General features: G+C 39.7%; 1 protein-coding gene across 13 annotated transcripts in view; it reads right to left on the reverse strand.

Annotated features, from left to right (window-relative positions):
* Positions 1-27,316, reverse strand: part of LOC122552880 (girdin-like) — a 402,403-nt gene that overhangs the window by 128,418 nt on the left and 246,669 nt on the right. For 11 of the 13 annotated variants that reach the window (XM_043696008.1, XM_043696001.1, XM_043696012.1 and 8 more), the window contains exons 18-20: positions 22,656-22,832; positions 6,839-7,000; positions 5,085-5,362 (exon numbers count right to left, since the gene is read on the reverse strand). In XM_043696008.1, coding sequence (XP_043551943.1) covers positions 5,085-5,362; positions 6,839-7,000; positions 22,656-22,832 — 617 coding nt within the window. The remainder of the gene's footprint in view (positions 1-5,084; positions 5,363-6,838; positions 7,001-22,655; positions 22,833-27,316) is intronic. The other 2 variants (XM_043696006.1, XM_043696009.1) reach the window with 2 other exon arrangements.

Raw genomic sequence — 27,316 nt, forward strand, 5'->3', positions numbered from 1 at the left:
GTGTGTGTGTATGTGTGAGCGTATGAGAGGGGGTCTGCATGAGTGTATGTATCTGTAGGGGTGTGTGTGTGTGTGTGTGTGTGTGTGTGTGTGTGTGTGTAGGAGTGTCTGTGTCTGTCTGTGTAGTGCAAAAGAGTCACCTGCAGTGTCACATGAACCCAAGGTCCCGGTTGAGGCCATCCCCATGGGTACCGAACTTGGCTATCAGCCTCTGCTTGGCCACTTTTCGCCTGTCCCGAAGTCGCCTTGGAGGATGGTCACCCGAAGGTTTGAGGTCAAATGTCCTGGACCGCTGAAGTGTTCTCCGACTGGGAGGGAACACTCCTGTCAGTTGATTGTTGTGGTGTCCATTCATCCATTGCCATAGCTTCTGCTTGGTCTTGCCAATGCACCATGCCTCAGGACATCCTTGACTGCAGCATATGAGACAAATAGATGAGGCATGATACATTGGCGAGACCAAGCAGAGGCTATGGCAATGGATGAATGGACACCGCACAACAATCAGCAGACAGGAGTGTTCTCTCCCAGTTGTAGAACACTTCAACGGTTGGGACATTCGACCTGGGACCTTCAGGTGACCGTCCTCCAAGCTGGACTTCGGCATAGGCAACAACGAAAAGTAGGCGAAAGTGAGGACTGCAGATGCTGGAGATCAGAGTCAAGATTAGAGTGGTGCTGGAAAAGCACAGCAGGTCAGGCAGCATTCAAGGAGCAGGAAAATCGACGTTTTGATGGTCGAGCAGAGGCTGAAAGCCAAGTTCAGTACCCATGGGGATGGCCTCAACTGGGATCTTGGGTTCACGTCACAATACAGGTGACCCCATTGCACTACACACACACACACACACACACACACACACACACACACACACGACCCTCTCTCATACGCTCACACATACATTCCCATACACACATGCACACACTCACAGAGTTATACCCTTTTACTTACACACACACACACTCAGACATTCATACCCTCCCCCACACGCACACATATAGGTTTGTGGGGTGAATTTCTACTTGCAGAATTTCACTTTATTTTGGTCAAAAACTGCATGAACCATAGGAAAACCATAGGAAAACAAAATACTATTTGATCCATCTTTTGTCATCTTTTAGTAAAATAGCACCCACACCAATGTAAACAGCCAGTCTGAATAGCTTTGCATAATTCAGTGCAAGGCACTTTTGACAGTTTGTGTCCATTCAAATTGTCTGTCTTGCTTTAACAAATTTGTTGAAGCAGCCACCACAGTGCTGAAGTTCAGAACAGGCTTGTGATAAAATTCACTCATGCTAATATATCATAAATTGTCATGTATTAGACCTGAGAAAATCCAAAATAACCCTTGCTTTTGCTTCTCCAGGTGTAACTTGAGCTTGTCCAACAGTGCGGTCCAAATAAGTATCCTTTTCATTGGCAAATTGACTTTTTGCCAGATTTATAACCAAATTGACTCTTTGTAACTGATCAAACAGCTTAGTCAGCTTGCTGGCGCATATTTCATTCTAAAATGCATGATGCTACAACAATAAAAAAATAATATTTCTTTGGCTGAATCAGTCAACAAATTTTGATAACATCTTTTTAGCAAGTCAATTATGGATTGAATGAATAAAGCCCAATTTTTTCAACACACTTCTCTCATCTTGGAATAGGATGACAATCCATTTTTGTTACTGCGCTGACTCATGATAATCAAAACAGAATATTTGATGATAGGTGTGACAATGACTCAATTCAGCAACACTCCATCATTCTTCTCTCACTTGAGCTGACCTGTCTGGAATGAGTCTGAGAGGGTGTTTTTCATAGCTAACGCATCCCCTACGTTAGCATTATGAACACTAAACACTTTTTCAAGTCCACTCATACAAATTGATTTATGAGTCCATGATAGCCTTTATAACGCACTTTAAAAAGTTTGCTGAAAGATAGTATATAATGCTAACATCTTTTTAAGCATCTCTGTACAATCTCATTTCTGCAGAATCAACTTTTAAAGTTCAAATTTCTAATTCATTCTCCAATTGTTTCTATATCTTAATTTCACTGCCCATTTCTTTCACTACCATAAATACATCTTTTTTCCGATTATCCTGATTTTCATAATATCTCTTTAGTACATTAACAGAACGCATTACACTGACAATTCCTTCTGTCTGGAATACCCACTACATAATTTACATAATTGAATTGTTCTCGATTTCATAAAATCCAGTGACCTTTGTACTTAATGGTCCAGAGAGACAGGTAACAATATTAATACCCTGTCACCAGCAACAACATTCTGAAGATCAGCTTCTTTTATCTTTTCTAGTTTTCATTGTTGAGTACTCTTCAAATGCTTTTTGGCAACTCATATTTTGGTTAGTATCTCCCTGAAACTCAAAACATAGGCTGGAAGCATAGTCGCTGAGCTTCGATTTTTCAAATTTTCTTTTATCAGTTTCAGTGGTCCTCTCACCTCATGTCCATTCAACACTTCAGAAGGATCAAATCTTAGACACACTGAGCGCATCCCTAATGGCAAACAGTAACAAGGGAATTCCATTATCCTAATCATTAACGTATAGCTTGACAATGGGCTCTAACTGTGGTCTTCGAAGTTTGATGCCATATTGCCAATGCACCTTGAGATTGTGGGTAATAATTGCAAGATGTAAATTGCTTTATTTCCAAACCAATTATTGTTACTTTGAAAATTTGTCAGATAAAATTTGAACTTTGATCCGATTATGTTTCTTTGAGTAATCCACACCTTCACAAAACAAATTGAACCAATGTTTCCACTACTATTTTTGCACTAATTTTTCTAATAAGACATTGGTTCAGGAAATCAATCAGAAACATTCATTATTGTTATGATACCAATTCCCATTCCTGGATTTAGGCTGGGGTTTTACACAATCTATTAAAGCTCTCAAATGCTTATTAAAACCTGGTATCAGGTTTAAAGGAGTGAACTTAATTCATAGTTGGGTTTTCCCTACTACCTCACATGCATGGTAAAACGTTACCACATCTTTTAAGTAATCCTGGCCAATAAAAATGTTTTCATATTTTAGCTTTGGTTTGCTTAGTAGCTAAATGACCTACTACTGCAATTTCATGAGCAACTTGTAAAATGTACTTATACATTTGGATAAAATTATCATGGATCACTGCCCATTTTGAGTTCGTCTCTATTTCCTCATTCATACTTTCTTTGTCGAGTAATAACAGTGTGGTATTAGTCCTGATTCAATTTTTGAGCAGTCTGTTTGATATAATTCTCTCAATTCAGGATTTGTTGTTGCATTATCATTCACTTTTCCGTTCATCTCCATTATTTAAATATTGAGAATTCTGATAATCAAATTTCCAAGTGATCTTTCTGATTCAAAGATTCATCTTCCTGGGTCTGAGGACTAGTCACAACGTAGTCAGGAAAAGAAATCCAGGATGTCCTCCTGTAGCTTCTCTGTTTCTTTTACCTTTATTGGTTAAACCACCACTATTGGTGACGCCAATATTTTCGAACCAGTTATTTCCCAAGATAAAATCAATCCATTTCGACAATAATTGCTCCACCATGCCAACTACAACGTCTTCATTCACTAAGTCACTTTTTAACTTAACTCTGCATGATGGCTTTGATTTATTACTTCCATGTATGTCTTCATATTTTCTCTGTCATTACTTCCTTTGGAAGACAAAATAAACATCATCAGCCAGTATCAGTAATTGATTTGCTCCAGTGTTTCACCTCCTTGGTTTATTTTCTCGAGATCGAGCATAAGATTTTACCTCTTCTTTTGAGATACAATTCAGAGTCTCCAGCAGTTTCATTCTTCTTCATCATTGATAAAAAAGTTTCTTGACTGTCTTGAGTCATTTTTCCTTCTTGGTACATTCAAAGAAAATATATTTTTGGTTTTACTACCACTGTAGTTTTAATACTGATGCTTTCCTGATATTCCCTTTTCTGGGGATTCCTTAGACATTCCTACTACTGCAATCAGTTTAACTATCTCCCATTTAACTTCCAGCATATAAATTGACTTTAGCATGTTCAAATCTTATTGCAATAGCAGCATTCCTTCACACCACCTTTTGATTCTATTCTCCATTTGTTTCTGACTCCAGTCAGGTCTCCTTCAAAGGTGTCACAGCTTTCAATCTATGGGTTTTCTAAACTAATATCAATCCAAAATCATCTTGATCCAAAAACAAGATTATAGTCTTCACTATTTATCCCACTGCCGTAAGCCACCATAATGAAAACAATCCATGAGCTCTCTGACACATACTTAATTAGGTCACTGTTCTAGAAGGAATGTCAAACGTAGTTATTTTCCTTTTAAAAGCCCTTCACAAAAATAACACATCCATATGCCATTATTACTAAATCGAAACTCTAAAACAGTATAAATATCACACACCTCTCATCACAATAGTCATCTAACAGACACAGCAGTTGCCTGATTACACTTCGGAAGGTCAAACAATGTTATAAGATAGTATTAAGAGAAAACATATGAATTTCTCACTGGCAAGAATCCACAAACAATTGAATCAAATTTTAAATCAGGCAGCAGGATTTGATCAATTGGAATTGATGTCACTAAGGTACATCATGCTAAGACTAGAAGAACAAATTGAGGCAACTTGAATTAATTGTTAAATGAAAATTAAACTCCCATCAAAACTCATAGAAGCTTTAAAACAATATCAAACTTTTGAAAGATTTGCATAGGACTTTCACTGTCACAATTTCCAATTAGAGTAACCAACTTCAAATTAAAATCAGCAAACTGGTAATAAATTAATCTAGTCTAATTTATGTCAGGCAGGCAACAATGAAGACAGCTGCTAATGCTGATGTAAAGGAGCAGATGCTGTTATTCAGAATAAAAGTGTGTTTACATATAGAAGTGATATTTATTTGACCAAAAAATCTGCACAGTAGTGAAATCTCTTAAATGTCAATATTGCTCAATGATCTTATTTTTGAGCTCTTCACAAGACAACTCATTTTTCATATGCTTCTGAAGTTTAAAGGAGTGAAAATATTTTTGAAAAATCAAGAATTACATACCTGTCCTCAAGTTCTTTATGTTCAACTTCTAAATTTTTATGAGCAAATTTCAAACTTCCATGTTTATTGATGAGGGCCTCATATTCAGTTGCCTGATGTTCATGTAATTTAGCTAGTTTTTCATGATCCTTGATAAGTGAATCATACTGTAATTTCAACTCCTCTTTTTCCTTTATCAGTGATTCATTTTCATTCTCCAATGACAACTGCTGATTCTGAAGTTGAGAATTCTGAGTCATCAAGGATGCACTTTGAGAACCAAGGGTAGAATGTTCCACCTATCAAGAAAAATGAATTAATGTTAACTTTAAACACTTCAATAAACATTAGACTGCTTTAAATAAGTCCAGGAAGACTTATTCCATTGCCCTGAGATTAAGCACCTTTGCAATTCTCATCTAAATTTACAAACTCTTTTTAGCCTAAATATAGCTTTACTAATTCATTAGCCTTCTCCCGAGGTGAAATAAATGAAGAGGGTGGTTAGCTCGGTTGATCTTCTGGTTTACCATGCAGTGTGGTATCAACAGTGTACGTTCAATTCTGCACTAGCTGAGGTTACCATGAACAGCTCTCCTTCTCAACCTCTCCCCTTGCTTGATGCATGCTGTCGTTCCAGATTAAACCACCATCAGTCATCTCACTTTAATGAGAGGGCAGCTTTCTCATCCTCAGATTATGGCTACGTTAACCCAGTGTGCATACTACCAATCCACTAGCAGTTTCAGCTAGTTGTCATCTCCCTACCTGATTTTGGCTCCAACTTTTTTCCTCCCACTTCTGAATATGTAACTCTCCCATGCCAGTCATCAGGAATTTCCAACAAATGCAACATATGCAACTAATTTTAAAGTCATCCTACTGTCCACCAGGATTTTTCTAACTGCTTCTAACTTTCTATCCCTTAAAAACCTTTATTTTTCTTGCACACTCTATTCCTTTCTTCTTCCTCTGTCCTCTTTATTTCCCATCTCTTTTCCCCTTGCCTTATTTCAGGTACTTCTTCTAACCTTGCATCTGAATACTCCCACATGAAATTACATGGTATTTATTGAAAATGTTTAGGATTACACTAGATTGTTTCAATTCTACTTGGAAATGGAGTTTAAGGCACAGTCAACAAGCAAAGACAAAATCAATAAAGGCATCACAATTTTTGTCATTGTGGATATACTATTCTTTAGAATTTAGGTTTTAATTGATTTGAAAACTGATCTGAAAAGTTGGTTTTACGAGTATGAATTTATATAAAACAGCTACTTAGCATAAATCAGGAAACTTCAAGTACCGAGAGGGAAGTCATATTATTTTGTTCTTTCATGCTGTAAAAGTTGTCATTGATATTATGCTTGCATATGCAAAATAGAAAAAATGTCAGATTGCTGTTTATTTTAAATGAGGTCTAGTAATGTTGTGAACCGGATTTCAGACACGTTTTTCAGATTTGTAAATACATCTCTTCTGAAAATGTGTCCCATTGTATTATAGCAGAATGCTGGTGAATGCTTTGTGCTGTTTCTTATGGTAAACCTCTTACGCCCAATTTCCATCAAGGAAAGCATTAATTCGAAAATATTGCTTGGATACAGATCGTGCGTTTTACAGAATATTTTAGAAATCTAGCATAGGTGAAAAGTATTGCATACTGTAACTTCATTGAAAAACCACTTTTGCTTTTGAATCAAGAAAAGTATTCTATTTCAGTAAATGATGCATCAACTTTGAAACTAAAAAACACCAACACAAATTCTAACCTGCAGCTTGGCATTCTGTGTTTGCAAGGTGGTATTGTGCTCCTGTAAAGATGCTGTCTGTCGCTGAAGTGCAAGGATTTGGGCTTGCAAGTTGTTATTTTGGGCTTCTAGCTGTTTCAGCTGAGTTTTCAAGGCTTGTTTCTCAGCCTGAAGAGTTGCATTCTATGTGACAGTAAAAGGGAAAGGAGAACAGAAAATGTCAAAACATGTGCTATAATTAATAGTAAACATAACTGTAATGAAACAGAATCCCACTTCCATACTCCTCTTGTCAAAGTCCAGCACATATTTTAAGAAAATAATTTTAGTTTATAAATATTAGCTTTTTTTATACTTTCATTAATAAAAGTGTACAAGTTAATAACACTATCCAAAAAATATTTAGCAATACTGTTGGGTACTGAGCATCAAATTATTCCTTGTGCTCGATCCTCTACAGGGCGTCCTGGTAGAATGCTATGGTTGCGTTACTCGCACTATAGAAATTCACTCTATGGAAAACCCATATACAAAATCGTGCTAAAGGGGTTGCAATAGAAAATCGCTACATCCATTCAGTAGAAAGTTTGGGTTATCCAAACAATGTCCACTATTTGCCAATCGCATTGAGCTGATTCGCGTTGACAAAATGTGTTATACTAGAACGACCTGTATTAATTATTTGGACTGGAGGAGCACTAAGTGCATTCTTGCTAATGCAACACGTCATAAATAGATAACACCCTCTACTATATTAAGTAAGAATTCACATACCTCCCAGCAATCTATGCATTGCTGCTTAAATGTTCTACATCTCTTGCTCCATAATACTTAGCGCATTCACAAGTTGTCATACGAAAACAGTCCTTTTGTGGCATGACATAGAAACATTGGAAATAGGAGCAGCACTAGGCCATTCAGCCCTTTGAGCCTGCTCCACCATTCAATATGATCACAGCTGATCGATCTACTCAGTACGCTCTTCCTGCTTTCTCCCATATCCTATGATCCCTTTAGCTCCAAGAACTATATCTAACTCGTTAAAAAAAATTCAGTGTCTTTTTCCTCAACAACCTTCTATGGCAGAGAATTCCACAGGCTCACCACTCTCTGAAAAAAGAAAATTCTCTTCATCTGAATGGCCTATCCTGATTCCTTAGACTTGATTCCTAGTTCTGGACTCCAGGTTATTGGAAGCATCCTTCCGCACCTGCCCTGTTCATTCCTGTTAGAATTTTATCGGCTTCTATGAGATCCTCCCCCTCACTCTTCCAAACTCTAGTGAATATGGTCCTAACTGATCCATCATACATCATCCTACCATTCCAGGACTCAATCTGATACATCTTCATTGCACCCCTTCTATCACCAGGCCATCCATCCTCAGATCAAGGCAAAAACTGCATAAAAGTACTCCAGGTGTGGTTTCACCAAGGTTCTGTACAATTGCAGCACGACATCCCTGCGCCTGTACTTGAATCCTCTCACTATGAAGGCCAACATACCATTTGCCTTCTTCACCACCTGCAAGTTTACTTTCAACAACCTCTGGATGTAGGTTTGCTTGCTGAGCTGGAAGGTTCATTTTCAGAAGTTTCGTCACCATACTAAGTAACATCTTCAGTGAGCCGCCGAACGAAGCACTGCTGATGATTCCTGCGTTCTATTTATAGGTTTGGGAAACACCAGCAGTGCTTCTTCCGGAGGCTCACTGAAGATGCTACCTAGTATGGTGATGAAATGTCTGAAAATGAACCTTCCAGCTCAGCAAGCAAATCTACATCCAGAACCTCAACCTGAGTTACAAATCTACTCAAACCTCGCTTTCAACCTCTCAATTACTAACATTCTACTTCATTTGTCCTGCATTTGCCCACTCACTCAATTTGTCTAAAACACAGTGAAGCATTTTAACATCCTCCTCACAGTGCATCCTCTCACCCAGCTTTGTGTCATCTGCAAATTTGAATATAGTACATTTAGTTCCCTCATCTAAATAATTCAAAATGTGTTGTGAATTGCTGGCATCAGGCACTGATGCTTATGGTATGCCAATGGTTCCTGGCTGCTACTCAAAAAGGGCTGAAAATGTGTTGCTGGAACAGCGCAGCAGGTCAGGCAGCATCCAGGGAACAGGAGAATCAACATTTCGGGCATAAGCCCTTCAGGAAGACAGCTTCTTCAAGGAAGGCATCCTTGTAAGAGGATTCGCAGTAGGTTAAAATCTTTGAGGAGAAAGTGAGGTCTGCAGATGCAGACCTCACATGCTACTCAAAAAGGACCAAGTAGTAGACAGGCAGGAGGCTGGAAAAACACAGCAAGCCAGGCAGCATCAGGAGGTGGAGAAGTCAATGTTTCGGGTATACCCTTTCTTCAGGGCTGGGGGAGTGGAAGATGTGAATGTTAACCGAGGCATCATATGGAGACAATCACTCGACAAACAGAAACCAAAATTTGATGGAGATCTGATTGCTCCCTGGTCATCATTTCATTATCAACTTACTGAAAGCTCAGTCAATAGAATCTCAGTTATAAGGATTAAGTGGATATTCCTTGGAGCCGACTGGAAGTAATTTGCATGCATCTATGTCTTCTAAAACCGGCTAAGATACAGTCTCAAGTGTCTGTGATGTGAGGGAGAATGGAGTCTGCTTAAGTGAACTGACCAGTTACATCTTATTTATATTTCTTTGACTTTATCCCTTAATGATGTCTGTTTGGTTTGTGGTGGTGGGAGCTAGAATCAAAGATTAGGTGTAAATCAAGACATTGTTGCTTAACTTTGTTTTGAAAAATTAATTTTTGACACAATGAGCATGAACAGTTTGCAGCGTACAAGTATTTGTTTCTAATGTAGGCAACTAACTACAGGTATATTGATATTCAGTAAGAGGTAAAGAGAAGTACTGGAAAATCTAACCAAATTTAGTATGATGGTATCAATATTTTAATATATTTTGTGTAATACTTAACCACTGGAGTCTAACTAATTAATTTTACATCTCTTCTTGATTGACCTATAGGCTGTAACCTGTATGGTGATGGATGAATCTAAACTATAAACAAAAAGCAACAAACAAGTTTTGGGAATTTATTGATGTCTATTAAATTGACTGTAGTAGTTAACATTTGCCTAAGAGTTCAGAGCATACACAAGAACATATATCACATGAACGGTTGTGTTTTAAGAGGTGGCTAACCACCATCTTCTCGAGGGCACTTGGGATGTTCAATGAACACTGACTTTACCTTTGATGAACAACATTTCTTTAAAAAGTAATTGTTTAATATAGATTTGGCTTTTTGATTGCAGAAATGGGGAGGGTTGCTAACAAAGTGGTAATGTTACTGGGCTATCAATCCAGTGACTAGGTCAATGCAGTACAGCATAGGTTTTGGAAGCTGTGGAATTTCCTTTTTTAATTTTTGGGTGTTGCAATGGCACAGTGGTTAGCACTGTTGCGTCACAGTGCTAGGGGCTCTCTTTCAATTGCAGCCTTGGGTACAGTGTGTGATATTTGCATGTTTTCTGGTTTCCTCCCACAGTCCAAAGATGTGTTGGTTCTGTGTTGGCCATACTAAATTCCTCTGTAGCATCAAGGGATATTCAGGCTAGGTGGATTAGCTGTGCTAAATGTAAGGTTACAGGGATAGGTGGGATGCTCTTCAGAGGGTCAGTGCAGACTCAAATGGGCCAATTGGCCTCTTTGTGCACAGTAGGGATTCTATAAGTCTATAAAGATGCTGTATTATTATTAAATTGTTAATTCCTTTCTTTAAGTTATAAACTTAGTATCTAGCATTGGTTATTCAGATACTCTAATACTGGTTATTCAAAAAGTCTGGCTTGAAACCATTGGGATCAACTTTGAGGATCGTTATATGTTCAGAGTTTATTGTGTTGCAAATGCTGTACAGGAATATGGAGGTTTATTTGACTTGGCTGTCTTTATGTCAAAATACATCTGAAAGTCCAAGTGAACCATATCCACTGGCTTACCCTTATCAACTCTACTAGTTAAATCCTCTAAAAATTCCAATATGTTTGTCAAGCATATCCCTTTTATAAATCCATGATGATTCTATCTTACAGGTGCTCTGCTTTCTTAAATTCACTCATGGGACATAGGCGACACTGGCTAGGCCAGCATTTATTTTGCATTCCTAGTTGTCCTCAAGAATGTGGTAGTGAACTGTCTTCTTTGACTGCTGCAATTCATGTGCTATAGAAGGCCCCCAGTGCTGTTATGGAGGGAATTCCAGGAGTTTGATCTAGCAACATCGAAGGACTGACAATTTATTACCAAGTCAGGATGGTGAGTGGTTTGGAGGGTAACTTGCAGGTGGTGGTGTCCACTTGTATCTGCTGTACTTATTCTTCTAGATGGAAGTGGCTGTGGGTTTGGAAGGTACTGTCAAAGGACCTTCAGCAAATTTCTTGTAGTAGAACACGCTGCTGGTTCAGAGTCTTGGTGGTGGAGGGAGTGCATGTTTAGGGATGTGGTGGCAATCAAGCAGGCTGCTGTGTTCTGGATGGTGTGAAGCTTCTTGAACATTGTTTGAGCTGCATTCATTCAAGTAAGTGGGGATTTTTCCTTCACACTCATGACTTGTGCATTATGGATGGTAGATAGAATTTGGGGACTTTCTGCTATATTCCTAACCTCTGACCTGCTTTTGTAGTCAGTCTATTTATATGGCAAGTCTAGTTGAGTTTCTGGTCAATTATATTCCCCAGGGTGTTGATCGTGGAGGATCCCATGATAGGAACACCATTGAATGTCACGGGCCTGTGGCTAGAATATCATTTATTGGAGATTGTTATTGTCTGGTATTTGTGCAGCACGAATGTTACTTCCACTTTTCAGTCCAAATATGTACATAATTCAGGTCTTGTTGCATTTGAATATGGACAGCTTAAGCATGAGGAGTCATGAACAGTGAGGACATTGTGTAATCATTGGCAAACATTCCTACTTATGACCTTATGATGGAGGGTTGTCTACTAAATTTGTTATAATGTTTTAGCATTTTCCCCATTACTGATGTCAGACAAATTGGTGTATAATTCCCTGTTTTCTCCCTACCTCCTTTTTTAAATAGGAGTTATATTAGCAGACCTCCAATCCATGCTAACTGTTCCAGACATAGAATCTTAAAAGGTAACCAACAATGCATCCATTAATTCCAGGCCACTTCTTTAAATATTCTGGGACCTAGATCATCAGGCCCTGAGGTTTTATCAGCCTTCAATCTATCAACTTCCCCTACACGACTTACCTACTATTACAAGGAAATGTTCTGATTTAGTATGTGGATGTACCTACGAGAGAAGGTGCAAAACTTGACCTACCGTTGGGAGAAGGCAGGGCATGTGACTGAGATAAGTGTCAGTGGGGGAGCACTTTGGGGTCAGTAACCATTTCTATTAGTGTTAAAATAGTGATGGAAAAAGATAGACCAGATCTAAATGTTGAAGTTCTAAATTGGAGAAAGGCCAATTTTGACAGTATTAGGCAAGATCTTTCAAAAGCTGATTGGAGGCAGGTGTTCGCAGGTAAAGGTACGGCTGAAAAATGGGAAGCCTTCAGAAAGGAGATAATGAGAGTCCAGAGACAGTACATTACTTTAAAAATAGGAAAAGCTGGTAGATATAGGGAATGCTGAATGACTAAGTAAATTGAGGGTTTGGTTAAGAAAAAGAAGGAAGCATATGTCAGGCATAGACAGGTTAGATCGAGTGAATCCTTAGAAGAGTGGAAAGGCAGTAGGAGTATACTTAAAAGGGAAATCAGAGGGGCAAAATAGGGACATGAGATAGCTTTGGCAAACAGAGTTAAGGAGAATCCAAAGGGTCTTTACAAATACATTGAAGACAAAAGAGTAACTAGGGAGAGAATAGGTCCCTCAAAGATCAGCAAGGCAGCCTTTGTGTGGAGCCACAGGAGATGGGGGAGATACTGAACGAATATTTTCCATCAGTGTTTACTGTGGAAAAGGTCATGGAAGATATAGAGAGTAGAAAAATACATGGTGACATCTTGAAAAATGTCCATATTTCAGAGGAGGAAGTGCTGAATGTCTTGAAATGCACAAAAGTGGATAAATCCACAGCACCTGATCAGGTGCACCCTAGAACTCTGTGGGAAGCTAGGGAAGTGATTGTTGGGCCTTTGCTGAGATATTTGTATCATTGATAGTCACAGTTGAGGTGCTGGAAGACTGGAAGTTGGCTAACGTGGTGCCACTGTTTAAGAAAGGTGGTAAGGATAAGCCAGAGAACTATAGACTAGTGAGCCTGACGTCGGTGGTGGGCAAGTTGTTGGAGGGAATCCGGAGGGACAGGATGTACGTGTATTTGGAAAGGCAAAGACTGATTAGGGATAGTCAACATGGCTTTGTGCGTGGGAAATCATGTCTCACAAACTTGATTGAATTTTTTGAAGTAGTAACAAAGAGGATTGATGAGGGCAGAGCGGCAGACGTGATTTATATGTGATTTCAGTCAGGCGTTCCTCATGGGAGACTGGTTAGCAAGGTTACATCTCAAGGAATATGGGGAGAACTAGCCATTTGGATACAGAACTGGCTCAAAGGAAGACGACAGAGGGTGGTGGTGGACGGTTGTTTTTCAGACTGAAGGCCTGTGGCCAGTGGAGTGTCACAAGGATCGGTGCTGGGTCCATTACTTTTCATCATTTATATAAATGATTTGGATGTGAGTATAAGAGGTAAAGTTAATAAGTTTGCAGGTGTAGTGGACAGTGAAGAAGGTTACCTCAGATACAACAGGATCTTGACCAGATGGACCAATGGGCTGAGGAGTGGCAGATGGAGTTTAATTTAAATTGTGTGGTGCTGCATTTTGGGAAAGTAAGTCTTAGCAGATCTTAAAAGCTTAATGGTAAGGTGCTAGGGAGTGTTGGTGAACAAAGAGACCATGGAGTGCAGGTTCATAGCTCCTTGAAAGTAGAGTCGCAGGTAGATAGGATAGTGAAGGTGACTTTTGGTATGCTTTCCTTTAATGGTCAGTGTATTGAGTACAGGGACTGTGAGGTTATGTTGCGGCTGTACATGACATTGGTTAGGCAACTTCTGGAATATTGTGTGCAATTCTGGTCTCCTTCCAATTGGAAGGATGTTGTGAAACTTGAATGGGTTCAGAAAAGATTTACAAGGATGTTGCCAGGGTTGGAGGGTTGAGCTAGAGGGAGAGATTGAGTGGCTAGGGCTGTTTTTTTTCCCTGGATCATCGGAGGCTGAGAGGTGACCTTACAGCAGTTTAGAAAATCATGAGAGCATGGATAGGGCAACGAGACAAGGTTTTTTTCCCTGGGGTGGGGAGAGACCAGAACTAGAGGGCATAGGTTTAGGGCGAGAGGGAGAAAGGTATAAAGAGACCTAACGGGCAACTTTTTCACGCAGAGGGTGGTGCGTGTGTGGAATGGGCTGCCAGAGGAAGTGGTGGAGGCTAGTACAATTGCACCATTTAAAAGGCATCTGGATGGGTATATGAATAGGAAGGGTTTGGAGGGATATGGGCGGGTGCTGGCTGGTGGGATAAGATTGAGTTGGAATATCTGGTCGGCATGGACAAGTTGGACAGAAGGGTCTGTTACTTCTCTATGACTCTGACACATTTCCTTCATTTCTTCACTCTCACTAGATCCAGTACTCCCCAACATTTTATTGATATTATTTGTGTCCTCCTTCGTGAAGTCATAACAAAATTATGCACTTAGTTGGTCTGCCATCTCTTTGGTCCCCATTATAACTTGCCCTGTTTCTCACTGTAACGGACCTATGTTTGTCTCCACTAATCTTTTTCGCATCACATCATTACATTAGATTTTGCAGATAGTTTGTATGTCTCCTACAAGTTTACTCGCGTAGTCTATTTCCTCCCTCCTAATCAATCCCTTTATCCTCCTTTGTTGAAATTTAAATTGCTCCCAATCTTCGGGGCTACTGCTTTTTTGGGATCAATCTGTGTGCTCCTTCCTTGAATGAAATACTATCCCTAATTGCCCTTATTAGCCTTGGTCAGGCCACTTTTCCTGATTTGTTTCTGTGTCAAACCAGAACGAACAATTGCTGCAGTTCCTCCAAGCACTCTTTAAATGTTTGCCATTACCTTCCTGCAATGTAATGTTCCCCAATTTATCAAAACCAGCTTGTGCCTCATATTTTCATAATTTCCCTTCACTTATATTCAAGACCCTAGTCTCAACTATGTTACTCTTATCTTAATGAAAAATTCTATCACATTATGGTATTTCCCCAAAGCGCAGCTAGAATATCAATTATTGCTTTCTCATTACACAACACCCAGTCAAGAATGGCTGTTCTCTAGTTGATTCCTCAAAGTATTGATCAAGACAACCATTCCATTCATGCTCCAGGAATTCCTCCGCTCTGGTATTGTTATTGATTTAATTTGTCTAAACCACATGCAGACTAAAGTCACCCATAGTTATTGTGGTACCTTTCTTGCTTGTGTCTCTAATTTCCCGTTTAATGCCTTTCCTAACATTGCCAACACAGTAGTATATAGTTAACCCCCACCTGAACATTCAGGCTTGGGTTGGTTAGTGGCAATCAACATTCACACCAGGGTTTGACCATCTGAACAAGAGAGAATCTAACCATCTCCCTTGATATTCAATGTCATTACCACTTATGAAAATCTCATGGGTCATCACACAACACAAGTCAAAATGTGGTGGAATACTCTTCACTTCCCTGAAGGAGTAAAGCTCCAAAAATAGAAAAAAACCCACATCAAAGACAAAGCAGACCACTTGATCAGAATCCCATCAACCAACATTCAACCCTTTCACCATTAAAGCACATGACAGCACTGTGTACAGAATATAAGATGCAATGCAATAATTTACAAATGCTTTTTCAACACTAAATCTACATCCTCTAATACCTGGAAGAATAAGGGCAGCAGATGCATAAGAACTCAATCACCTGTAAGATCTCCTTCAAGCCTCTCTCCATCCTGACCTGGAAGTATATCAATATTACTGAATCAAAACCTTGGAACATCCTTCCTTCCTAACAGCACTGTGGATGTTCTTATTTGAAAGGACTACAATGAGATTTAAGGTGGTGGTGAATCACAAGGGCAATTAGAGAACTGGCAACAAATGTCAATATGACTTTTACAAAATGACATTAAAGATGTTATATAAATCAAATAGTTGTTGCTGTCTGGGGTACTAATGTCACAACACAAATAGAAAATAAGGTGTGGGTATGGCTGAGATCTTACAGGGGCTTGGCTATGGTGAGAAATGTGGCAGAATCACATAAATGCAACAGGGCTATCTTGATATCAGAAACAACTGTTTGCACCTTTTAATTAAAATCTGGGCATTGAGACAAGATTCTCTCAAAGCTAAGGTAAGCTGTAAATTAAAGGAGATTACTCATTGCTCTCAACATTTTTAACTGCACATCTTGCCTCATTAATATACAATTCTTAGTCTATCATCTGCTACAAGCAAACTATTTGCTGTGAATTTTCAACTTGGCAGTCAGAATGGGTACCTGATGATTTCAGGTCAACACTGGCTTCGATCAGCCTGCATGTTTATCACCATTATCTCATGGGAACCAGCCGTTTGAAACTTGTCCATGCACACTGGCATCTAATAATGGTCAGAGTCCTCATGGCACCTCCTCATTCTATGTACAGGATGTTTAGGAAATTGAATCCTGCATTTCAGGGCATAGTGACAACTAGCATTCAAAAGCTGCTGCAAGGACACTTTACATGTAGAAGAATCAAGGAAACAGAGTGCATCATTCAGCATCTCGAGGCTGCTTGCATGGTTTCCTTACATTCGCTAGAATCTACATAGCTTCTTGCACGATCAACGTCTTTCCTTACCATGCTGAGTTGTACTATGTCTGTTTGTGCATTGGTACTTTAGCCAGTGCTTATAAGTTATTAGAACTGACATAATGATGTGATCTTTGTGCAGGCAAACAGCCTATTGTTCAGTAGAAATCTGTTTGGGGAAACTGGGAGACTGTCTTCCTATATGGCACACAAACACCAATCTAATATCACATCTGCAGCAACGTGTCAGTAGCCTGTACAACCAAACAGTCATGTCAGAAAGTACAAGGGGGCTAGTCCTCAGTCCAGTTAAATGGGGGAACATTGTTGTTCAGGGAATCCTGTACTGTCAGTCACAGGTTACAGGCGTGGCCACATCTGTTATCCCCAATGGCCAGTCTGTCAGAGAGATATCTCAAAGGATGGGCAATGGTCAGTCCTATAGGGGCATCGTATGCAGTCAGGAGAATCACATATCGCCAATCAGGATGATGCAAAGACACTGGTCAGAGGTCTTATCGTTCATGTCTAGGGGCTGTTCATCAAAATCGGTCAGAGGTCTGGATGAAATGCAGATGGAAGTTGCAGCAGTGGTATCAGCAGGGTTTCTTTAGTCAACTCAATTGAATTGAGAGCTTGAGCAGAGCCGATACTCAGCTGGATTTACTCAACTTCCCTTTTTGAGACTGCCTTTAACTAATGAGTCCATGCGTTAATTGGTGACATGGATGTATGTGGGGCGAGGTTAGAGCAGGCTTGGCTGGGTGAGGGACAAGTAGAAGTAGGGACATGGACCATAAGACCACATGAAATAGGAACAGGAGTAGGTAGTTTGGTCCTTCATGTCTACTCTGCCATTCAACAGAATTATGGCTAATCTGACATCTGATTTTCTTGACTCTCCTGCCCTCTCCCTGCAAACTATTATTATGGATCTATCTATCTCAAACTTAATTATACACAAGGGTGCTGTTCCCCCAGCTCTTTGTAACAAAGAGTTCCAAAGACTCTTAACCCTCTATGAAAATAAATTCCTCATCATCTTAGTCTGAAATTCTGAGACTAGACTCTCCCATGAGGGGAAACCTCCAGTCAGCATTTACTCTATCAAGCCCATTAAGAATTCTATATGTTTCAATGAGATGATCTCTCATTCTTTTAAACTCCAGTCAATTAAGTCCCAACTTATCAACCTTTTCATCATAAGACAATCCCTCCATATCCAGGATTGTCCTAGTGAACATTCTCTGAAGTCCAGCTCACGAAATGCTATCTTTCCTTAAGTAAGGGTTCTAACCACACTACTCAAGATGTAGTCTCAGCAGTACCTTGTACAGATGCACTGAGACATCCCCACTCTGATACTCCAACCTCCTTGAAATAAAGGCCAACATTCCATAAGACTATAGACCACAAGATATCTGAACAGAATTAGACCTTTTGGCCAACTGAGCATGGCTAATCTGTTTCTCAACACTGTTCTCCAGCCTTCTCCTGAAACCCCTGATCCCTTTACCAATTAAGAAGTTGGAGGAGAAAGTGAGGACTGCAGATGCTGGAGATCAGAGCTGAAAATGTGTTGCTGGAAAAGCGCAGCAGGTCAGGCAGCATCCAAGGAACAGGAGAATCGACGTTTCGGGCATAAGCCCTTCTTCAGGAATGAGGAAAGTGTGCCTAGCAGGCTAAGATAAAAGGTAAAAGGAGGAGGGACTTGGGGGAGGGGCGTTGGAAATGCGATAGGTGGAAAGAGGTCAAGGTGAGGGTGATAGGTCAGACTGGGGTGGGGGCGGAGAGGTCAGGAAGAAGATTGCGGGTTAGGAAGGCGGACTCAGCACCGCCTTCCTAACTTGCAATCTTCTTCCTGACCTCTCCGTCCCCACTCCACTCCGACCTATCACCCTCACCTTGACCTCCTTCCACCTATCGCATTTCCAACGCCCCTCCCCCAAGTCCCTCCTCCCTACCTTTTATCTTAGCCTGCTGGGCACACTTTCCTCATTCCTGAAGAAGGGCTTATGCCCGAAACGTCGATTCTCCAATTAAGAAGTTATCTATCTTCATCTTAAAGACACCAACGATTTTGCCACAGAAGGCTGCGGAAGCTATGAGTTCCACAAATTTACCTGCTCGCTGAAAAAATTCCTCAACATCTCACTTCTAAAGTGCCATTCCTTCACTGAGGCTGTGCCCTTGGGTCCTAGTTTCTTTTACTAGTGGAAATATCTTCTCCATATCCACTCTATCCAGGTCTCTCAGTATTCTCTAAGTTTCAGTGAGATCCCCTTCATGCTTCTCAATTCCAGTGATTAGCATTCCCCGATTTCCTACTGCACCTGTGTGCTAACTTCCTGCATTTTCATCTCCAAGACACTTTGTGTTGTAGCTTTCCGCAGTTTTTCTCCATTTAAATAATACTCTTTTGTTCACTCTTCCAAGATGAATTACACATTTTGCCACATTATACTCCATTTGATAACATTCTGCCAAGTTACTTAATCTATCAATATATCTCTAAACTGTTTGTATCCCTCTTGCACCTTGCCTTTCCACCTATTTAAGTGTTTTCTGCAAATTTGGCTGCAGTACATTCGCTTCCTTCCTCCAAGTCAATATATTGTAAATAGTTGCAATCCCAGCATGGATTGCTTTACAATCCCACTGGTTAGAGATTGCTAACCTATCCATGCCGATATACCATCCATTACCTTATGACTTACAGCTCTTATCTTATGACTTAACCTTTTGTGAGGTAACTTGTTGCAAGCCTTATTGAAGTCCAAATACAACACATTTACTGGTTCCTCAGTATCCACTCTGATGAGTCTTCTTCAAAAACCTCTAATAAATTAGTCAGACACTATTTCCCTTTCAAGAAGCTATGCTGACTCTGCTTGATTAGATTATAATTTTCCAAATATGACCATGATAGTAGGGGGCAGTTTGTCAAGATGTAAAGGAGGCAGACAGAATAGTATGAGAGGGCATGATCAGCTATAGGTCCGGGTTTTGTTTGCAGTTACCACCATTGGTTCCTCCACAAGCGGACCATTAGAAGACCACACAGATCATCAGTAAGGCATATTGTCAGGGTGCTGGGAGCAAGGAGGAAAGTTGGAGGCAAAATTTGATAGTGAGTCTCCACATGGGAATAAGCTATCAGGGTAGTGCAATGTCAAATGTAACAGGGAAGCTCTGAGATGGTATCTGTCAGTCAGGCAGAGCCTGTTTTGACGGAAGCTGCCAGGAGTTGCTGAATGACAAGGTTATATGGTCTTATATAATTAAGGGAATGTTACCCTCACAAGATACTTTCCGTGATTTACCCTTCTTGCTGATATCTTATACTATTTCCTTCAGTGAATCCAAGATTTCTGTTTGTGGCTGGACAATAATTGTAGAATCCAAATAGATGTTTTCTAATCAACCTGTTCATAGATGATTTTACATGACTCTGGAGCAGTTGGAACTTGAATCCAAGCCTTAGAGGTAGGAACCCTACCAATGTGCCACAAGAGTGCCCATGAATCCAAAGAAGCTATAGTGAATGCAGTTCTAGGCCAGTTGTCAAGCAACATACCACACCTATGTTGCTTATCCATTATAGGGAGCACATGGCCATCAACTACTGCTCTCCTTTAGCAATGTAAACAATCTAAGATTTTTCTCGCTATTGCATGATATTATGTATTTATATTTCAACACCGCACTCAATTCAGTTTTCCATTTTTACTTCAAGTTATCTTTAAATTCTAAAATAGTTTTTCGCAAAGGAATAAAATTTGTGCCATCATTCTTTTAGTGAAAGGTTGAAATGTTATCAGGAACAGAGAGATTTTTTTTAAAATAGAGATTTTCAGCTCATGGAGGTTTATGGGGCAGGTTAACTCCTAATGCTGCTCTGATAATTAAACTCTCCAAATAGTTTCTTATCTTTGGCACACCACTACAAATGCTCTTATAAAAAATCACAGATTACATCTATTTTAAGAAATTGATTGCAGGCTTTGATTTAGTTGGTGAAACAATCCGCCTCCAATGCTTTTCATGCTATCCAGTCAATCTGGACTGGTATTGCCTTGGTCTACTTTTATTGTCCAGTCACAACCAGAAAGTTTCCTGTAATATTGATCTCATGCCAGCAGTGTTAAATCCTGAATACCACAACGATCTACATCAGCCCTCTTATGATGGTCATTTGAATGCTGCTCCACAGCAACATCATCTGAAACATGATGCAAGGTTCCACATGTATATCACTACATCACCAACTCTTGATCATCTACTTTGTTCAATGTCTGGCTTTTTGTCTGACATCCAGTGCTGGATGGAAAGAAATTGTTTTCTAATTCAATATTTGCAAGACACTATTTCTACTCCTGTCATAATCATCTGTTCTTTAACCACTCATTCCATTCCTCTTGCTGGACACTTTTGTGAAGACTGCTCATAGCCAGCTTACTTGCAACCTGTGATTTATGTAACACAGAGAAAGTGAGGACTGCAGATGCTGGAGACCAGAGTTGAAAAATGTGGTGCTGGAAAAACACAGCCTGGAAAAGCACAGCAGGTCAGGCAGCATCCAAGGAGCAGGAGAATCGACGTTTCGGGCAGGAAGAAGGGCTTATGCCCGAAACATCGATTCTCCTGCTCCTCGGATGCTGCCTGGCCTGCTGTGTTTTTCCAGCACCACATTTTTCAACTTTATGTAACACTGAACCTAGTTTTTGATCACATCCTGTGAATTATTGACAACTACTTACATTTGTCCAAGTTCAGCTGGTAAAACTCCACATAACTCCAACTTATATGTTTCTATTTCTGCAAACTCCTCTGGTTTTCTTCCAATTCTGTGTATTCTGCTTCTAGACATCCTTTGCCTCATTATCAATGTCATGGCTTTACCTATCTAGATTCCCAAAATTGTCATTCCCACCCTAATCCTCCTTCCCTTTTTCTTCCTGTCAGTAACACTTTAAAACTTCTGTCTTTGACCAACTTTCTGGTCATTTGATTTTCTTTTCTTTGAATAGTTTCCATCTTATCTTGTCTATATCTAATTCTGTGCAGCATCATAGAAGGTTTTATAGAATCACAGAATTGCTGTGGTGCAGGCATTATTCTGCCCATCAAGCCCACACCAGCTTTTCAAATGAGCATCATTACCTGTTCCAATCTCCTATTTCCTTGTAGTCTTTCAAACTATTGCTATCCAAATAATCACCAATGCCCTAGAGTGCCTCAACTGAACCTGCCTGCCTATACCTCATTTCCAGGCAGTGTATTCCTTATTGTAATTATTCATTGTATGAAAAACTTCTTTCTCATATCACCTTCCTCAGAGTTAAACAGCACAGAAACAGACCCTTCAGTCCAACCTAGATATCTGACCAGACATCCCAATCTGACTTAGTCCCATTTGTCAGCATTTGGCCATATCCCTCCAAACCCTTCCTATTCATATACCTATTCAGATGCCTTTTAAATGGTGCAATTGTACGTGCTTCCAGCATTTCCTTTGGCAGCTCAATCCATACAAACACCACCCTCTGCGTGAAGATGTTACCCCTCAGGTCCTTCTTAAATTTTTCATCTCTGACCTTGAAACTGTGCCATCTAGCTTTGGATTTCCATACCCAAGGAAAAGTACCTTGGCTATTCACCTCCTCCTTCTGCACATCATCAAGCTAAAGGTGCTATATAAATACAAATTATGCTTAATATCAACAGTATCTTTATACTAAAATATTTTGCTACAGAAATCTACTCCAAATAAATATTTTGAAGGTGAAATTGTACTCAGCGGGGCCACAGATCGGATGGTAACTTTCTATAGAGAATAAATGAAAGTGTGATTTCAGTTGAAAGAAAACATATTTACATTAGTACCATTTAACCACTGTTCAGTGCACAACTCAAATAGTTTTATGTAACTTTTCAAGCACCACAGATTTCAGCTACTTGTAGAAGAAATCCAACAAAACTCACATTCCTTTCAACCTCAATAAGTCTATCTTTAACCTTCAATAGTTCACGAGTTACTTCTTGGTTCTCTCGCTCCCATTTTCTTGTAGTCTGGTTTTCTTCACCAGGTTTACCTTGCAAACCCTGCACATTTTTTTCCTCTTCTTGTCTCTGCTTGAGAGCATTATAGTTTTTCTTCACCTGTAATCACAGTTAATAAATATACTATTGTTTTTATAGATATAAAGTAATATTTTATATAGTCAACTTGGAACATTAAAACTGTAATTTTAAAAAAAAATCAGTATTTATCAATAATTCTGCTCTGTGGAATAGTAAAGCTTTGCTCCCAAGTTTGCAATCAAAATTCCTTATTTTCTTGCTGATTACTTATGGCAAATTGAATATGTCAAAGGTAACTCAGCCTGCTATATGCGCTGTAGTGATATCAGATTTTAATTAGGCAGAAAATTAATCTTCAAATTGCTTTCTGAGGACTATATTCTATTTACTGCACAAGTCCTTTGAGAACTTAGTTATCAAAGGCTGACATAGCCCACATACCACGGCATTTATTACTTCAACAATGTTGCTAATACACCCTTTATAGTAATATCTAGCTATCATAATAACCAGCAAATAGCTGCAACAAATAAAAAACACTTCTAATCAACTTTTAGCTTTTTAGTTTCAAGAAAATATTACTCTGTGTTCTGATGGTGAGGCATCACTGCAATTTTGTCTTTCAAATATTCGAATGCTAAATTCCAGTTTGTTGGTAATAAGTAGGCAAAAGTGTTGATTAACATTTATTATGGATCATTTTCTCTTTATGTAAAGAAACAATTAATAGTAAAAAGACTGCTGAACACAACTTTGGAAACAGTACCACCAAATTTGCAAACATCTAAGTGCCTAATGCTATATTGGAGCATAATTTATCAAAAAAACAAACCATTTTAGTTATGTCGGTGCCTCTTCTTGAGCCAAAACTAGTGAAAGGTCTTAGAGTTTCTAATTTGCATGTCTTGACCAAACATTATTGAATTGTCTTCATATGGTGGTACATTAAGCACATTGCAACACTGTGCTCCAAAACAAAATCTGAAGGCCTTGGAGATTCATCAGCAATTTTTGCAGTACTTTAGTATAAGCTGGAGTTTGAAAGTTAAACAAATGAGGAAAGCTTGTGCTCTCAAGCATCGTATTGAGGGTTTTCATGGCACAAAGACTTCAGAAAGTTCTACTTTTCTGGGCAGGGAAATCTAAAGAGCTAGGTCATCCATTGACAACTCAACCAGCAAGTTGAACTGGGGATCAGCCTCCGACAAATATTTTAGTGTCAAACCTGCCTCCACACTCTCAATATGCCCTGCAGCCATTTAATATTTGGACAGGCATTAATTAACTCAGGGCGAGTGTCAGTTCCCATCTCAGGAAGAAATACCACCTTTGAGAGCTGCAGCTCTCCGTCGTATCAGCATCATCATGAGTACTGGTCACTGCTCATCCAGTCCTCAGCAGACATTTTCACTTAGACCAGCTGAAGTACACTGGGCGACAGCTTTTGATGAGGCCAGGTCAGAAAGCTGGCCAATATAATGCCCCCTGCCCACATGTCAACCCTGGCTCTCAGGGTCTGTGAAATTCTTCCCTACAAGTCAAAGTACCCACTTCACTATTGCCAAATTCATTCTCCCTGCAAAACATATGTGCATACTGGAATGGGTTAAGGGAAAACACACAAACTATTCATTCTCGATGATCATCTGGATATTACTGGTCAATGTGTTGCTACTCTGCCCCTGCAGAAAATTCACAGTATTACATACATATAAACAGATGAATTAGAAACAGCAAGAGGCCATTTGGCCTATTATTGCAAACATCCAGAAGAATAATATCTATGTCAATCACTGGTCTCAATAGCAATAGTAAGGCAGCAACTGGGCAAGAGGATTTTGATAGCTTGATGAATGCACACAATCATGGGAAAAATTGGGCTGATGGATCAGATTTACACAGGCATGCCTTATTGTCATTTATTCTTTTGATTTAGTTCTCCACCACACAACCACATTGTAATGTGGGCTTATGATCTTACCTCAATAATTTTAAAGGCCTACTTCACAGATACAATGGTGGAAATTGAGCGAAACAGAAAAGACTGTTTCTAGATTTGATGAGGTATGCTGAATGTAGCGCTGAATGTAGCACTGAATGCAGTCAGTGAATAGAAGCTGCTGCTCTCCCTTCGCAATAGGGAGGAAAAACACACTTATCAAAACCTATGTATTGCTAGAACTAAGGGATCACCTAATCAGATTAAGAAAGTGAAAAGCTCCAGGTTAGTAACAATATTCTGTAGCACAGCTCGCTCTTCACTATGTTGCTAATTGTATTTCATTCAGCATATATTTCTATTCAGAACTTATTCCATTCATTCACACCCAAGTTTCAGCAGGACGGTTGGAAATTGGGGTCCCCTCTAAAACTTAAATTATTTTAGTATTCCTTATTCAGTATTTACTGGGTAGCATGAGACCTCACTTAACCGTTACAATTGTAGCCTGCCTTCTATAAACATAAAACAAACTCTGACATGCGAAAACAAAGGAAAGGTCACAAGATTTATTGATGTCATGATGCTTGACAACTGAACAATCAGGAACACCACAGGCAACTACCCAGCCAATCCGACCAAAAAGCACACCATGAACTAAACACATTGATCAGGACTTTGGATCCAGTCCTTCAGAGTTCCCTACGCGTCCTCATACCACGTACTTCGCGTGTAGGCAACTTCTACTCCCTTCCAAAGATACATAAAGCCAAGATACTAGGGCGTCAGGCAATGAGACCCTGTTTGAGAACCTCTCAGGCTATGTCGAGGGCATCTTGAAACCCATTGTACAGAGGACCCACAGTTTCTGTCGTGACACTACAGATTTCTTATAGAAACTCAGCAACCACGGACCAGTCGAACCGGGAACATGCCTCATCACAACGAACATTTCAGCACTCTACACTAATGACAGTACTGCTGCAACAGCCTCAGTACTCAAAACTAACAACGGCCTATCTCCCAGTACCGTCCTACAACTCATCCGCTTTAAGGTGAGAGGGAAAAGATTTAAAAGAGATCTGAGGGGTAACTTTTCATGCAGAGGGTGGTGCTTGTAAGGAATGAGCTGCCAGAGGAAGTGGTGGAAGTGTGTACTATTACAACATTTGAAAGGCATCCAAATTTGCATGAAGATGGTTTTCTAAGATGACAAAGGGATCTTGATCAAATGGGTCAATGGGCTGAAAAATGGCAAATAGAGTTCAATCTGGATAAATGTGAAGTATTGGATTTCAATACAATGAGGTGGTTAGGGCTTATACAATAAATGGTACAGCCATGGTTAGTGTTCAAGAACAGAGGGACCTAGGGGTGCAAATTCTTTGAAGTTTGCATCACATACAGACAGGGTGTTAGCCATGCCTTCTTTGCTCAGTCCTTTGAGTATAGGAGCTGGGAAGTCATGTTGACGCTATATATGACATTGCTGAGGCCTCGTCTGTAGTACTACGTCGAGTTATGATCGCCCAGTTGTAGGAAAGATATTTAAGCTGGAGAAGTTCAGTAGAGATTTAGCAGAATGTTGCCAGGTATGGAAGATTTGAGTTATAAAGGAAGTTTGGATAGACTGGGACTTCTCTCATTGGAGAGGAGGCGGTTGAGAGGTGACCTTATAGAAGTTTATAAAATAATAGGGATATGGATAGCATTAATGGTAATTGCTTTTTCCCCTAGGATGGGTGGATTTCAAGACTGGAAAATACATTTTTAAGGTGAGAGGAGAGAGCTTTTAAAAAGACATAAAATGCAAATTTTTAATACATTGGACATTCATTCCACACGCAAACCAGAGGAAATGGTGGATATTGGTACAATTACAGGATATTTGAATAACTACATGGATAAAAAAGTTAAAAATCACACAACACCAGGTTATAGTCCAATGGGTTTATTTGAAAGCACTAGCTTTCGGAGTGCTGCTCCTTCATCAGTGGTTGTGGAGTACAAGATCGTAGGACACAGAATTTATAGCAAAAGTTTACAGTGTGAGAAATTATATATTGAAAAAGACCTGGATTGTTTGTTAAGTCTCTCATCTTTTAAAATGGACATGTTGGTTTCAATTCTTTCATATGTAAATCCCAAAACTTTCTTAAAGTTACATTCTCAAGTGAACTTTAACAATAGGTGCCATGTTGGCCCAGATAATGCACTGAGGGTGTGAGGTGCCCTGTGTGAGAACCCCAAATGTTCTGACTGATTCTAATTTAAAAAAGGGATTTACAGAATCTTACATGGATTCATGATTTGAGCAAAATTCTGCAAGTACAAGTTCACCCCACAAACTTATGTGCGTGTGTCATGTGAGTGTGCGCACACAGGGGGGCATGAGTTCTGTGAGAGAGTGTACGTATGTGTGTGCTTGTAAAGGGGTATAAGTCTGTGAGAGGGTGCGTATGAGTGTGAGATAGTGTATGTGTTAGCATACGAGAGAGAGCTTGTGTGTGAGAGGGGGTGAGAGTGTATGGGTGAGGAAGAGTGGGCGAGGGAGGGAGGGCGAGGGAGGGAGGGCGAGGGAAAGAGGGAGAGTGAGGGAAAGAGGGAGTGAGTGAGTGAGTGA

The sequence above is a fragment of the Chiloscyllium plagiosum genome, chromosome 9 (assembly GCF_004010195.1).
Source record: "Chiloscyllium plagiosum isolate BGI_BamShark_2017 chromosome 9, ASM401019v2, whole genome shotgun sequence".
Classification (NCBI taxonomy): domain Eukaryota; kingdom Metazoa; phylum Chordata; class Chondrichthyes; order Orectolobiformes; family Hemiscylliidae; genus Chiloscyllium; species Chiloscyllium plagiosum.